The sequence below is a fragment of the Nerophis lumbriciformis genome, linkage group LG13, assembly GCF_033978685.3.
Source record: "Nerophis lumbriciformis linkage group LG13, RoL_Nlum_v2.1, whole genome shotgun sequence".
In the NCBI taxonomy this organism is placed as follows: Eukaryota; Metazoa; Chordata; class Actinopteri; order Syngnathiformes; family Syngnathidae; genus Nerophis; species Nerophis lumbriciformis.
The window spans coordinates 48034771-48047005 of record NC_084560.2 but is presented as its reverse complement, the minus strand read 5'-3'; the positions used below and the strand labels follow the sequence as shown (position 1 = coordinate 48047005).

General features: G+C 40.7%; 1 protein-coding gene across 2 annotated transcripts in view; it reads right to left on the bottom strand.

Moving 5' to 3' along the window:
* Positions 1–12235, bottom strand: part of LOC133613271 (sentrin-specific protease 7-like) — a 38112-nt gene that overhangs the window by 6575 nt on the left and 19302 nt on the right. For both annotated transcript variants that reach the window (XM_061970667.2, XM_061970668.2), the window contains 6 exons: positions 10601–10634; positions 10295–10510; positions 9745–10232; positions 9546–9673; positions 1399–1515; positions 1207–1323 (listed from right to left, as the gene is read on the bottom strand). In XM_061970667.2, the coding sequence (XP_061826651.2) occupies positions 1207–1323; positions 1399–1515; positions 9546–9673; positions 9745–10232; positions 10295–10510; positions 10601–10634 (1100 nt within the window). The remainder of the gene's footprint in view (positions 1–1206; positions 1324–1398; positions 1516–9545; positions 9674–9744; positions 10233–10294; positions 10511–10600; positions 10635–12235) is intronic.

Sequence of the window (12235 nt, the reverse complement as noted above, 5' to 3'; positions counted from 1 at the left end):
TCCAAGAGACTCCTTTTGAACACTCCTCGCACATCAACACTTCAAAAGGCACATATTTGCCCCGTTTGTTGGCCTGCAAAGTATGTTTTTGAAGTGGAGGAGTCTGGTCTTAGCTTGAAGCTAACAGCTAGCCTGTCTCCATCCTCGAACGATGTCTATCCAACGGGAGATAAAAGTGAAGTTTCCATGGACTCACAAAGACTAAAACAAGTCATTTACTGGAGACATGGCATAGGATGAAGTTAAAAAGGTTGACTTTACACTCACCTTAGTGTTTACCATCAAGTCTTTCTTTTGACAGCCCCTCGCGGTGAAGTTGTCCGAGTGCACACTGAGGCACTATTTGTCATTGACAAAACTTTGGGCGAATCATAATTTTATAAAATGTACCGGAAAGTTCATTACTTTGAAGACGACCAATAAAAACTCAATAAACGGGGACAGAAATTTGACCCGGTTATCTTCTCCAAGTCACGACACTGACATTGTCACAATAAACAAAACAAAACACCGGCAGAAAGCGATAATCGATAAAAAAACAAAACAAGCAAACTGGAGTTTTGACCCAGAGAAGGCAGGGTCGGTAAAAAAAATGTATGTCCTTTCTAATTTCGATGCGTAAAAAGACACAAAAAGTGCGTTAACGCCAACACTGAAAACAGCTAACTCTCATTGTCGCAAAGCCTATTTTGATGTGTCTTTTATCAATGAGTGACAAAAGCAGCATGTTTACATTCAAACATACAGAAAATCCTCTTATAGTGTGTTCAAAGGCAGCACGGTGTTGTAGAGCTTTGGAAATGACGTCATCAGAGGAGTACACGTCTCTCATTTGTGCCGTGTGCACACATAGGCTGAGCGGAGAGTTTTGGAACTCTACACTTTGGCCAGTGTTTGCAAAAGTCTGCGTTTTTAAGGACAAAAGTATGCGTTCGCGTGTGGACAAGAGGTCAAAACGCAGAGATAGGTATGCCTTTATTAAGTATCCGTGTTGGTCTGGATATGGCCTGAGTCAAGTGAGACAAGTCGCAGGTACACAGAGACAATAACCTCATTGATTAAAAGTTAGATTAACGCCATTAAAAAAATGCTGAATACAAGTCATTCATTCAGCGTCATTCATTTAGCACCTCTACTTTCATTTTTCTATATGCGGCTCTCAGGTGTAAACATTTGAACTAATGCTGAGGACAAAAAGAAACTTACGATTCAGTGATGCTGCCCTCGCTGGCGTTGTCCCGGCGTGTGAGCTGCTTGTAAAAGAAGCTGCTGAAGACGTGCGAGCGCTCGGCCATGGCCTGCGGCGATTTGTGGAGGAGGTATCTGAGTGGAGAAGACACACACACCTTTAAGTGGGCACGGCATGAGAGACTTCGGCTTGAAAGCGGTTTGCCTCACTTGAGGAAAAAGTCGATGATGACGTCATTGAGGTACTGCCCGCTGTCCAGACACTGCAGATCCTCCATGGTCACGGTGATGCCGCCTTTCATGGGGGGCGGAGGGAACTGGATCAACCTGAGCACATGGAACCAGAAGAAAGTTGTACTTAAATTAGGACTTTCTTTTCCTGCAATATCATAACTGATTCTTGCAAAATTACAACTTTAGTCCTTTTATTAAGATTACATGAATGACTTAACTTGTTAAATTAGGACTTTATTCAAGTACAAATGAATGATAAGACACTGAATTTAAGGTCAAAGTCAGAAGGGGAGAAATGACAAGCAAAAGCAACATCTGCAGTCTTAGGTCAGGGTGAAGAGCAGCACACATCCCTGACTGTGGTCTGTTGACATGGTCACAATTTCATCTCATATAATCCTATTTGTAAGATATTCTATTTATATCCTATTTGAATGATGTTCTTGTCTGGGACCTTGGGTACAAAAATTCCCGCCATCTCATATGTCTCATGTTACGCTTGTCCAAAAATGCCCGACAAAACAAAAAAAAGGTTGCATGATTTGTCGCCTTTTTTGAAAAAAACTTTTTGGATAGGTCTGAATAATGTGTAGCGACCCTGATTCTTCCTGCTATGTCTTCTTATTCTCTGGCAGAGCATGTGGGTATTAAGAAGTTAAGAAGCAGAGTTACGATGCCATCTACTGTACGCAGTTGGAAAGACAAGCAACACTCCAGACAGTGGTATTAAAATGTGTTTAAAGGGGGAGGGCACCACAAATGAACAAAGGATGCACAGTAGTAGCTTAACTTACAAGCTTAATTGATTGTGTCACGGAGCTCTTCACTCAAAACACGTGTACCTCAAATCAACGTATCCATGGGCACTGTCTTCCTGTCCATGGTTGGAAAGTGCTAAAGCTCGTGAGTAAGACCAGATGTTTTGGTCGCATCTTACAGGGTTCATGTGGCATTTGTTATAACGAGTGACGAGGACGCCTAATCCTTGAGTTTGCCTTGACCGAAGAATGACTTTTTTTGCATTTGAATCTTTTCCATCTTTGATAAACCAGTTAAATGTAAATGTTGATGTGCTGAAATTTGGCCACATAGTTATGAACAAGTTGTTCTTTAAAATGGCATCAAGGCACTTTTTGCAAAGTTATTCCAAATAGGAGAGAACCATTTCCTGTTCATTTCCCCTTTGCCCATATTGGTCACCATTGACTCCCATTGTAAGACATATTTTTAATATACTGAAAATCTAACATGTTATAATGCTTCCACCGCATATATTGAATGAATTCAACGTCAAGGAAAATCGTTTTGGGTGTGATTACACTTCTCAACCTCTAGTTAATGCGAGAGACATACCCGTATTTTCCGCACTATAAGCCGCCCCGGGTTATTAGCCGCACCTTCAATGAATGGCATATTTCAAAACTTTGTTCACCTATAAGCCGCCCCGGGTTATAAGCCGCGCCTACGCTGCGCTAAAGGGAATGTCAAAAAAACAGTCAGATAGGTCAGTCAAACTTTAATAATATATTACAAACCAGCGTTCTAACAACTCTGTTCACCCCCAAAATGTAATGTGCAAATGTGCAATCACAAAAATAGTAACACTCAAATTACTGCAGAGCAATAGCAACATCAATAACTCAACGTTGCTCGAACGTTAATGTCACACAACACACAAAATAAACATTTAAAGCTCACTTTCTGAAATTATTTCTCATCCATAAATCCCTCGAATTCTTCTTCAGTGTCTGAATTAAAAAGTTGGGCGAATACGGCATCCAAAATGGCCGGCTCCGTCTCGTCGAAGTCATTAGAGTCAATGTTGCTGTTGTTTTTCCAGCAGTTCCATGAATCCTGCCTTCCGGAAAGCTCGGACCACAGTTGAGACCGATATATCCGCCCAGGCATTTACAATCCACTGGAAGATGTTGGCGTATGTCGTCCGGCGCTGTCTCCCTGTCTTAGTGGCGCAGGTCATCTTGTTGCTTCCTCTACCTTGCTGCTCTATTTCCGTGTTCTACTGCGTGACTTATTGCCTTGAGTTTGAATTCTGCGTTGTACGCGTGTCTCTTAGTAGGAGCCATTTTGTGGTCTTTACAGATGTAAACACACAAATGAAATGAAACGTAATATCCACGCGCTTCTTCTTCTATGGGGGCGGGTGGTTGCTTACAGTAGAAGAAGAAGCGCTTCCTCTTCTATGGGGGCGGATACTTACCTTGGCGGTTGCTTACCATAGAAGAAGAAGCGCTTCCTCTTCTACGGGGAAAAAAGATGGCGGCTGTTTACCGTAGTTGCGAGACCTAAACTTTATGAAAATGAATCTTAATATTAATCCATATATAAAGCGCACCGGGTTATAAGCCGCACTGTCAGCTTTTGAGAAAATTTGTGGTTTTTAGGTGCGGCTAATAGTGCGGAAAATACGGTATATAGTGTTTTTGCATCGTTGATCATTCAAATTGAAACATCTTCCAACCAACAACTTCAATACAATAATGAATGATTGTGGTGGGTTGTTATTGCTACAGAAAGGTGTGTGAATGTGGTTTTGAAGAATTGAATTGTGCCGATTGTCAGTGTTTTGCAATGGCACCACTAAACCACACAGATTATGTGGTGGTTATGTAACTTCAAATGCATGGAATCTTCAACGTTATTTAACGTTAAAACGAACGTTCAGTTTTACCAAAAACACAAATGCTATTATTATAAAAATTAAAAAAATGTACCTTTGTGTGCAAATGTGATTATATTGTGTGTCTGTAAAATTAAAACTAGCCCTTCTCTTCATTCATTGGACGTGTGGCTGAGAAAGTTCATGCAGGGGAATGTTTGAAGCAAGATCAATTTGCCAGCGTCAGCTCATCAGTTGAACCATGGACTGTAGTGCATTCGAAAAGTATTCACAGCGCTTCACTTTTTCCACATTTTGTTATGTTACAGCCTTATTTCAAAATGGTAGTCAAAATTTTACAGACAATACCTCGTAATGACAATGTGATCATTTCTTTCTTATTTTTGCAAATTTAAATGGCCCTAGTGTGTGGATGTGAGTATGAATGTTGTCTGTCTATCTGTGTTGGCCCTGCGATGAGGTGGCGACTTGTCCAGGGTGTACCCCGCCTTCCGCCCGATTGTAGCTGAGATAGGCTCCAGCGCCCCCCGCGACCCCAAAGGGCATAAGCGGTAGAAAATGGATGGATGGATGTACATAAGTATTCACAGCATTTGCTCAATACTTTGTTGATGCACCTTTGGCAGAAATTACAGCCCCAAGTATTTTTGACTACGATGCTACAAGTTTGGAACATTTTCCTTTGGGCAGTTTTGCCCATTCCTCTTTGAAGCACCTCTCGAGCTCCATCGGGTTGGATGGGAAGTGTTGGTTTTCATCTAGGATGTCTCTGTACATACCTACAATTGTATTTCCCTTTATCCTGACTAGTCTCACAGTTACTGAAAAGCATCCCCACAGCATGATGCTGCCACCACCATGCTTCACTGTAGGGATGGTATTGGCCTGGTTTCCTAAGAACATGATGCCTGGCATTCACGCCAAAGAGTTCAATCTTTGTCTCGTCAGACCAGAAAAGTTAGTTTCTCATGGTGTGATAAGACTTTCAGGCGCCTTTTGGCAAACATTTTACAAAACAATGTGTAACCCATATTTAAATTATCCATTGAAAATGCGCATACAGTGCAAAGACTTTTATTGTGGAGGGTTACTTCCTGCCGCTCACTTCCTTTTAAGGAAGTGCTGCTCACTTTACCACCCCCTCCTGTCTGCTGTGGCTGCGGTGCTGTGAGAGGCGCTTGAGAAGAAACTTGCAAAATCTTCTCATTCTGACACTTTGCAAACTTCTTAATTAGGTGAGTCTTTGGCCATGGCATAATCAATGGAATTCCACACTCACAATCATGTGTCATGTCGCCAATATTATTTTAGCATTTGTTTTAACATAGGCGCTAACCGCTGCCATTCTTCCATAGAGCCGGTGTTGTACCGAAATCTGTTACCCATCAGAATTTGTGACTCCAGGGGGCGATGTTCTCATGGCGTTTGTTTGATGGTTAAACGGCAAGCCCAAAGAGGAGGCGAAGAAGAACGCTTGCGTAAATGGCGTAAACTATCGTTGTCAGAATTTCAGCATTAATAAATTACACATATTCTGGAAATCAATGATTTACTTTCATTATAGTATGAGTCCATTGTATCAGCTGTTGATTCTCTCTCACACACATACATTTTCCGGATTAAAAGCTATCATGGAATGAAACGTCAGTTGTCAGAATTTCAGCATTAATAAATTGCACATATTCTGGAAATCAATGACTTATTTTCATTATAGTATGAGTCCATTGTATCAGCTGTTGATTCTCTCTCACACACATCCATTTTCCAATATAGATAAGGCTATACATGCACATGCGGTTGTTCTGTTTGTTATGGCTGTATGTTCCATATTCTTAAACCAGTCACCTCAATTACAATTTCCTGCCCTTTTTACACCCCCCCCCTCCCTTCATCTCCATTCACTTTTTCTCATTTGGACCCCCAGAATCAGGACGCACTAGGGTTACATTTTCCGATAAGCCCGTCGGCGTTTTGCCCAGCCAATTAGGCGTAAATGTATGGCATTTCACACTATTAACAGGAGGTGGCGCCTTACCAAGGTACTTGAAACATTTGGCTTTATCCAGTTTGAAGCCCACCTTCTAATTTATTAGCGGATTTTGACTCCAATCTAAATCATGGAATCAAGCACCTATAGAGAATTGTTGGAATACCTTACCGAAGGGAAAGTACCACCAAATTCCAAAAAATACGAGCGCTTCAACCTGAAAAGAAAAGCGGCAAACTACATTGTGGAAGGCAAGTTATGGTACCTAGCATCGCACTTGATGACCACCCCAACAAATGCCAAATTGTCTCAAGAGGTTCAACGACTTACTATTATTAGAACAAAATGTGATGGTGTTAATGTATTTAAAGAAAAACAGAGCATTCCCTTTCTAAATTTACAGTTTTACATTATACTAACTACAGCATAATTCAATCCAATCCAATCCAATCCAATCCACTTTATTTATATAGCACATTTAAACAACAAAATGTTTCCTAAGTGCTGCACAACAATATTAAAAACAACATTCAAATACTATCTTGAGCTCCACCAATGACTGAATAAAAATAAATAAATAAATACATATAAAACCAATATAAAAACAACTGGTTTAAGAATAGGGAACATACAGTAGGGTCTCGAAATCTGACGGCCAAGTCACAGTTTATCAGAAAATGTAACCCTAGTGCGTCCTGATTCTGGGGGTCCAAATGAGAAAAAGTGAATGGAGATGAAGGGAGGGGGGGGTGTAAAAAGGGCAGGAAATTGTAATTGAGGTGACTGGTTTAAGAATAGGGAACATACAGTAAGGTCTCGAAATCTGACGGCCAAGTCACAGCTTATCAGAAAATGTAACCCTAGTGCGTCCTGATTCTGGGGGTCCAAATGAGAAAAAGTGAATGGAGATGAAGGGTGGGGCGTGTAAAAAGGGCAGGAAATAGTAATTGAGGTGACTGGTTTAAGAATAGGGAACATACAGTAAGGTCTCGAAATCTGACGGCCAAGTCACAGTTTATCAGAAAATGTAACCCTAGTGCGTCCTGATTCTGGGGGTCCAAATGAGAAAAAGTGAATGGAGATGAAGGGAGGGGGGTGTAAAAAGGGCAGGAAATAGTAATTGAGGTTCCTGGCTTAAGAATAGGGAACATACAGTAAGGTCTCGAAATCTGACGGCCAAGTCACAGTTTATCAGAAAATGTAACCCTAGTGCGTCCTGATTCTGGGGGTCCAAATGAGAAAAAGTGAATGGAGATGAAGGGAGGGGGGGTGTAAAAAGGGCAGGAAATTGAAATTGAAGTGACTGGTTTAAGAATAGGGAACATACAGCCATAACAAACAGAACAACCGCATGTGCATGTATAGCCTTATCTATATTGGAAAATGTATGTGTGTGAGAGAGAATCAACAGCTGATACAATGGACTCATACTATAATGAAAGTAAGTCATTGATTTCCAGAATATGTGTCATTTATTAATTCTGAAATTCTGACAACTGACGTTTCAGCATTAAGGATAGTTTACGCCATTTACGCAAGCGTTCTTCTTCGCCTCCTCTTTGGGCTTGCCGTTTAACCATCAAACAAACGTCATGGGAACATCGCCCCCTGGAGTTACAAATTCCGATGGGTAACAGATTTCGGTACAACACCGGCATGTTCGATTATCGGGGCGTGTATGGTATGTTGTTTTGCCTCGATTACTCAGGTAATTATGTTTTATTTTCTTTTGATCATCCAGCCGATTTATAGGCAACAGTTTAGTTTAGCAAAGTGGCAAAGGACTTTAAACTGCTAATATGCTTTTGCCACTTTGTGGATGCGAATCAGATGGAACGCAGGTTGTTGCGCAACACTTTAATTTAACTTTGCTTGATTATCAATTTTGAATGTTTGGATAAGTACTTGAATATGAATTATGATACATTGAGTTTCTAATAATGAGTATTATTATGAAACTAGGTTATATAAGTGCACTTGTAAATTAACTTGTAAATGAATATGTAATTGATCTATGATTGAGTTTTATCACTTTAGATAAGAAATCATGATCTGTATTATTAGAAATGTACTATGAATGTTCATTTTAATTGGACTCATGATTGTATATTAATCAACATGGTTAATGATGTCATATCAATTGGTTTATTAGTACAACAAATTAGTCATTCGGGACAATTGAATGCTTACATTATGCTTTCAAGTACATATAAAATGTACTTTGTTAGTGGAGAGGTAACTAGGTTACTCACTTTGGGGTTTTTTTGGACTTTTAGGTCAGGTTTTTTTTACGGGAAGGAATACCCGTTGACCCAAACAACCTGAGCTTCCTATCCACCTTCAAACTCAACTCAACAAATGGCGAGCTAAACACCTACACGGTAGGACAAGCATTTTTTTCTCCTCCGCCGCGAACCTTTTGGATTACTTTTGTTTTTTGAACTGAACTTTTGGACTGACGCGAAAGCGTTTGCGTACCTTGTGAACTGGTTCCGAAAAGGCAGAAGGACTGCATCTTGTATTTTTGTTTTGGGTATTTTTTTTTATTGTTTTTTCTATTGTGTCATTTATATTCGTGTGTTAATACATTTAATGCAGTCGAAACCAAGATAACTAGTTGTCGTCATCTTTCATACCTCAGGCTCCTAGACGAACCATCTTCTGTTACACGGTTTATACTTTTAACCCGCCTAGCCCATGTAAGCGTTACAAATGGCTAACGTCTGGCCACTATTAAAGGCTGTAATTACCTCATAGAAAGTATTCCAGTTTGCAACAAATTTATTTTTTTGACAAAAACAGCATAAAAAACATGACAAATATTTACACCGTAAATTATGGACTAAAAGTCACTCCTTTTTTCCTATGCTTTCAACCCTGTGGCTTATAAAACGGTGCAGCTAATTTATGGATTTTTCTTCGCTAACGGCAAAAATGCAAATAGTTTTCATTAAACACCAGCAGAGACAATGAAAGTTGCGAGTATTGTTTGTGCTATGGCGCCATCTTTTGGACAAGTTCACTCACTGCAGGTGCTGCGGGGTGAAGGTCTACAGTATTTCCTTCCTTCCGTTTAGTGCTTTCAACCGGAAGGACAACCGCCGTTTGGTCTTCTCGTCATGCATAGCGTTTCTACTCGTATGGATTCTTTATTTATCACTCCAAGCAACGTTTCTAAGTTTCACAGTATAACTAAAAATATTTATACTTACTATACCATCCCATGTGTATTGAAAGGAGTGTTTTCATGCATATTTGTACATGCTATCTTGATGTAATTAAGCTAGCATCGTTACCATTAGCTAATGGATAGGTCTGAATCTGTAAAGCATTGAAAGTTGTTTTGAGTGTGTCTGTTGCTTAGGAGGTCTAATGTAGTTTAGAATTAAGTCGACTCAAAGGTTAAACTCAAATCTTTGTTTGCAACTTAAAAAACATCTCCAATCTCCTAAATTGAGGTACTACAGTATAGGAAACACTGACAATGACATAACTTACCTTTTTCCCAGGCTTTGATGTTTATATTTAAGCCAGGAGGAGTCAGGTGTGCACATGGAGATCACGTATGATTCTTTGCTTCTGCGTCGGCACAGTGTGTACAGAGGAACATCTTCCTCCTTGTCCTCCTGGAACAGGACAAAGGTTTAAGTAACAAAGAATGATGTAGGTCTGGGAGCCAAAGAAGAGGACCACAAACCTTGTTGGGCTGCTGAGCTTCAAGTTCTTTCTGCTCCTCTTCTGGACTAGGCTGCACTTCAGTGGTGGTCTGCACTTCCTGCATGGATGTCTTCTCCATATTCAGTAGCAGATGCACGTCAGAGGCATTCAGCTTCAGTGCAGGTTCTGCCTCTGGTGATGTCTCCGTTTGTGTTTCGGCCTCTTTGCTGCTTGCCCTCGAATCCGAAAATGGACAAGGTGGGCCCGAGTCTGATGTGGATTCTGTGGTCTCCACGCCGAGCCGTCGCAGCAAGAGGGGGTCTCGAGCGCTTCTTTTGATCAGCTCCAAACATTCATCCAGCGACAGAGTCGGACTGATGTAGTCCTTCAGGTGGAGCCCATCGACAGAGGTGTCGTCGTTAGCCAGACAGTGAAGACAGTCGAGTTCCAGGAGAGAGCGCAGTAACGCGCCCTCCATGCCCATCAGGGGGTCCTTTAGACTCAGCACGATGAAGGGGCTCACAGTACCTACAGTAGAAAACCATGATCACCGTGGAGAACTTGAAGTATTAACCAATCACACGTCTCACCAGTGCTCATGGCTCCATCCTGTTCAGCATTCAGGTGAAAAAGCTCCTTGTGCGTCGCTACCGCCGCACTTTGTGTCACGCAGATTAAAAGCACGGCGCCCACGTCGCCCTCCCAGGAAAGACCCCTGGATGCCAGATCCTCCAACTCCCAAATGCTGTACCTCCTCATCTCCTTGCGTTCCAACGTCACAGTCACCTCAGATTGGTGGTTTTCGTCTGAGGTCGAGCAGAGAGGTGACATGAGGCTCATTTTATCACAGCAGCCATTTTTCTTGCGCGTTGACGTCATGAAATACAAAACTTTACCTTTCAAAGGTATGATGATTTTTTGATTTGCTATCTGCAGAGAGAAAGACGTATTGCATCAAGTTCATCTCCTCTTTAGGGTTTAGACAAAAGACATCAGCACACATACACACGTCATATTACAATGTCTTTAGTTTGTTTAATAACTAAAGAAAATATTAACAATAAGTTATTTGTTATCATTTCATTGAATGTATATTATATAATAGACATACAATATTACTTATTAATTATGTACAATCAATCACCAATATATTTGCTAAACAAAACAATATTAAATGAATAATTAAGGATGTAGCGGCTGCTATGTTGCATTACACAAATATACTGTGTGCTATATATTTTATAGAGATGTGACAACTCACGATTTGCTTCCGATTTTGGGATGACGATTCAATTCAACACAATTTTCGCAATTTATTATTTGGTATAAAAATTATAATAAAACCTTTTGAAAACAGGTTAGAGGTTACAAAAGCTCCATTTAGCTGCTGACGTATTGAAAGATACGCACAGCAGAGACCTATAAAGAATATATATGTACATACACATGTACATATACATACATGTACATATATATATATATATATATATATATATATATATATATATATATATATATAGCCGAGGTTACTGTGGTTTATCCGTTAAGACAGTGCTCAATACCGGGTAGAGCGGAATATTCGTTAGGTCAGGAAAAACACGGAGGCTATTTCATCCCTACAAGCCTGTTTCGCAGGTTTCCCTGCTCTTCGGGGGAGTTTATACTAGCCTCCGTGTTTTTTCCTGACCTAACGAATATATATACATACATATATATACATGTACATGTACAGGAAAGACTGGTGTGATTCCATTATTGTTAATAAGTTTACAAGGTTATGCAAAGGTAATAGTTTAACATTTTTTTCAACAAATTATACTATTTATAGTCACGGTGCAGAGTGGGGGGAGGGGGCGCAAAATATTTTCTTCTTCCTGGGGGGGGGCTTAACAGAAAATATTTGAAAAGCACCGGTCAAATGAGACCAGAGAATCTTCTTTCTCATAGTCTGGGAGTCTTTCATGTGTTTATTGGCAAACGCTACGCAGGCTTTCATATGTCTAGCAAAGAGGAGAGACTTCGGTCAAGCCACTCTGCCATAAAGCCCGACTGGTGGAGAGCTGCAGCGATAGGTGACTTTGTGGAATGTTTCCTCATCTCCCTGCAGCATCACTGGAGCTCAGCCACAGTGATCTTTGGGTTCTTCTTTACCTCGCTGACCAAGGCATTTCTCCTGTGATTGCTCAGTTTGGCTGGACGGCGAGGTCTCAAAAGAGAGTTGTGGTCGCCCCAAACTTCTTCCATTTAAGGATTATGGAGGTCACGGTGGTCTTAAGAACCTCGAGTGCTGCAGAAATGATTTTGTAACCTTGGCCAGATCTGTGCCTTGCCACAATTATATCTCTGATCTCCCTGGGAAGTTCCTTTTCTCATTTGCTCTGACATGCACTGTGAGCTGTAAGGTCTCATATAGACAGGTGTGTGCCTTTCCTAATCAAGTCCAATCAGTTTATTTAAACACAGCTGGACTCCAATGAAGAAGCAGAACCATCTCAAGGAGGATCAGAAAAAATGGACAGCATGTGAGTTAA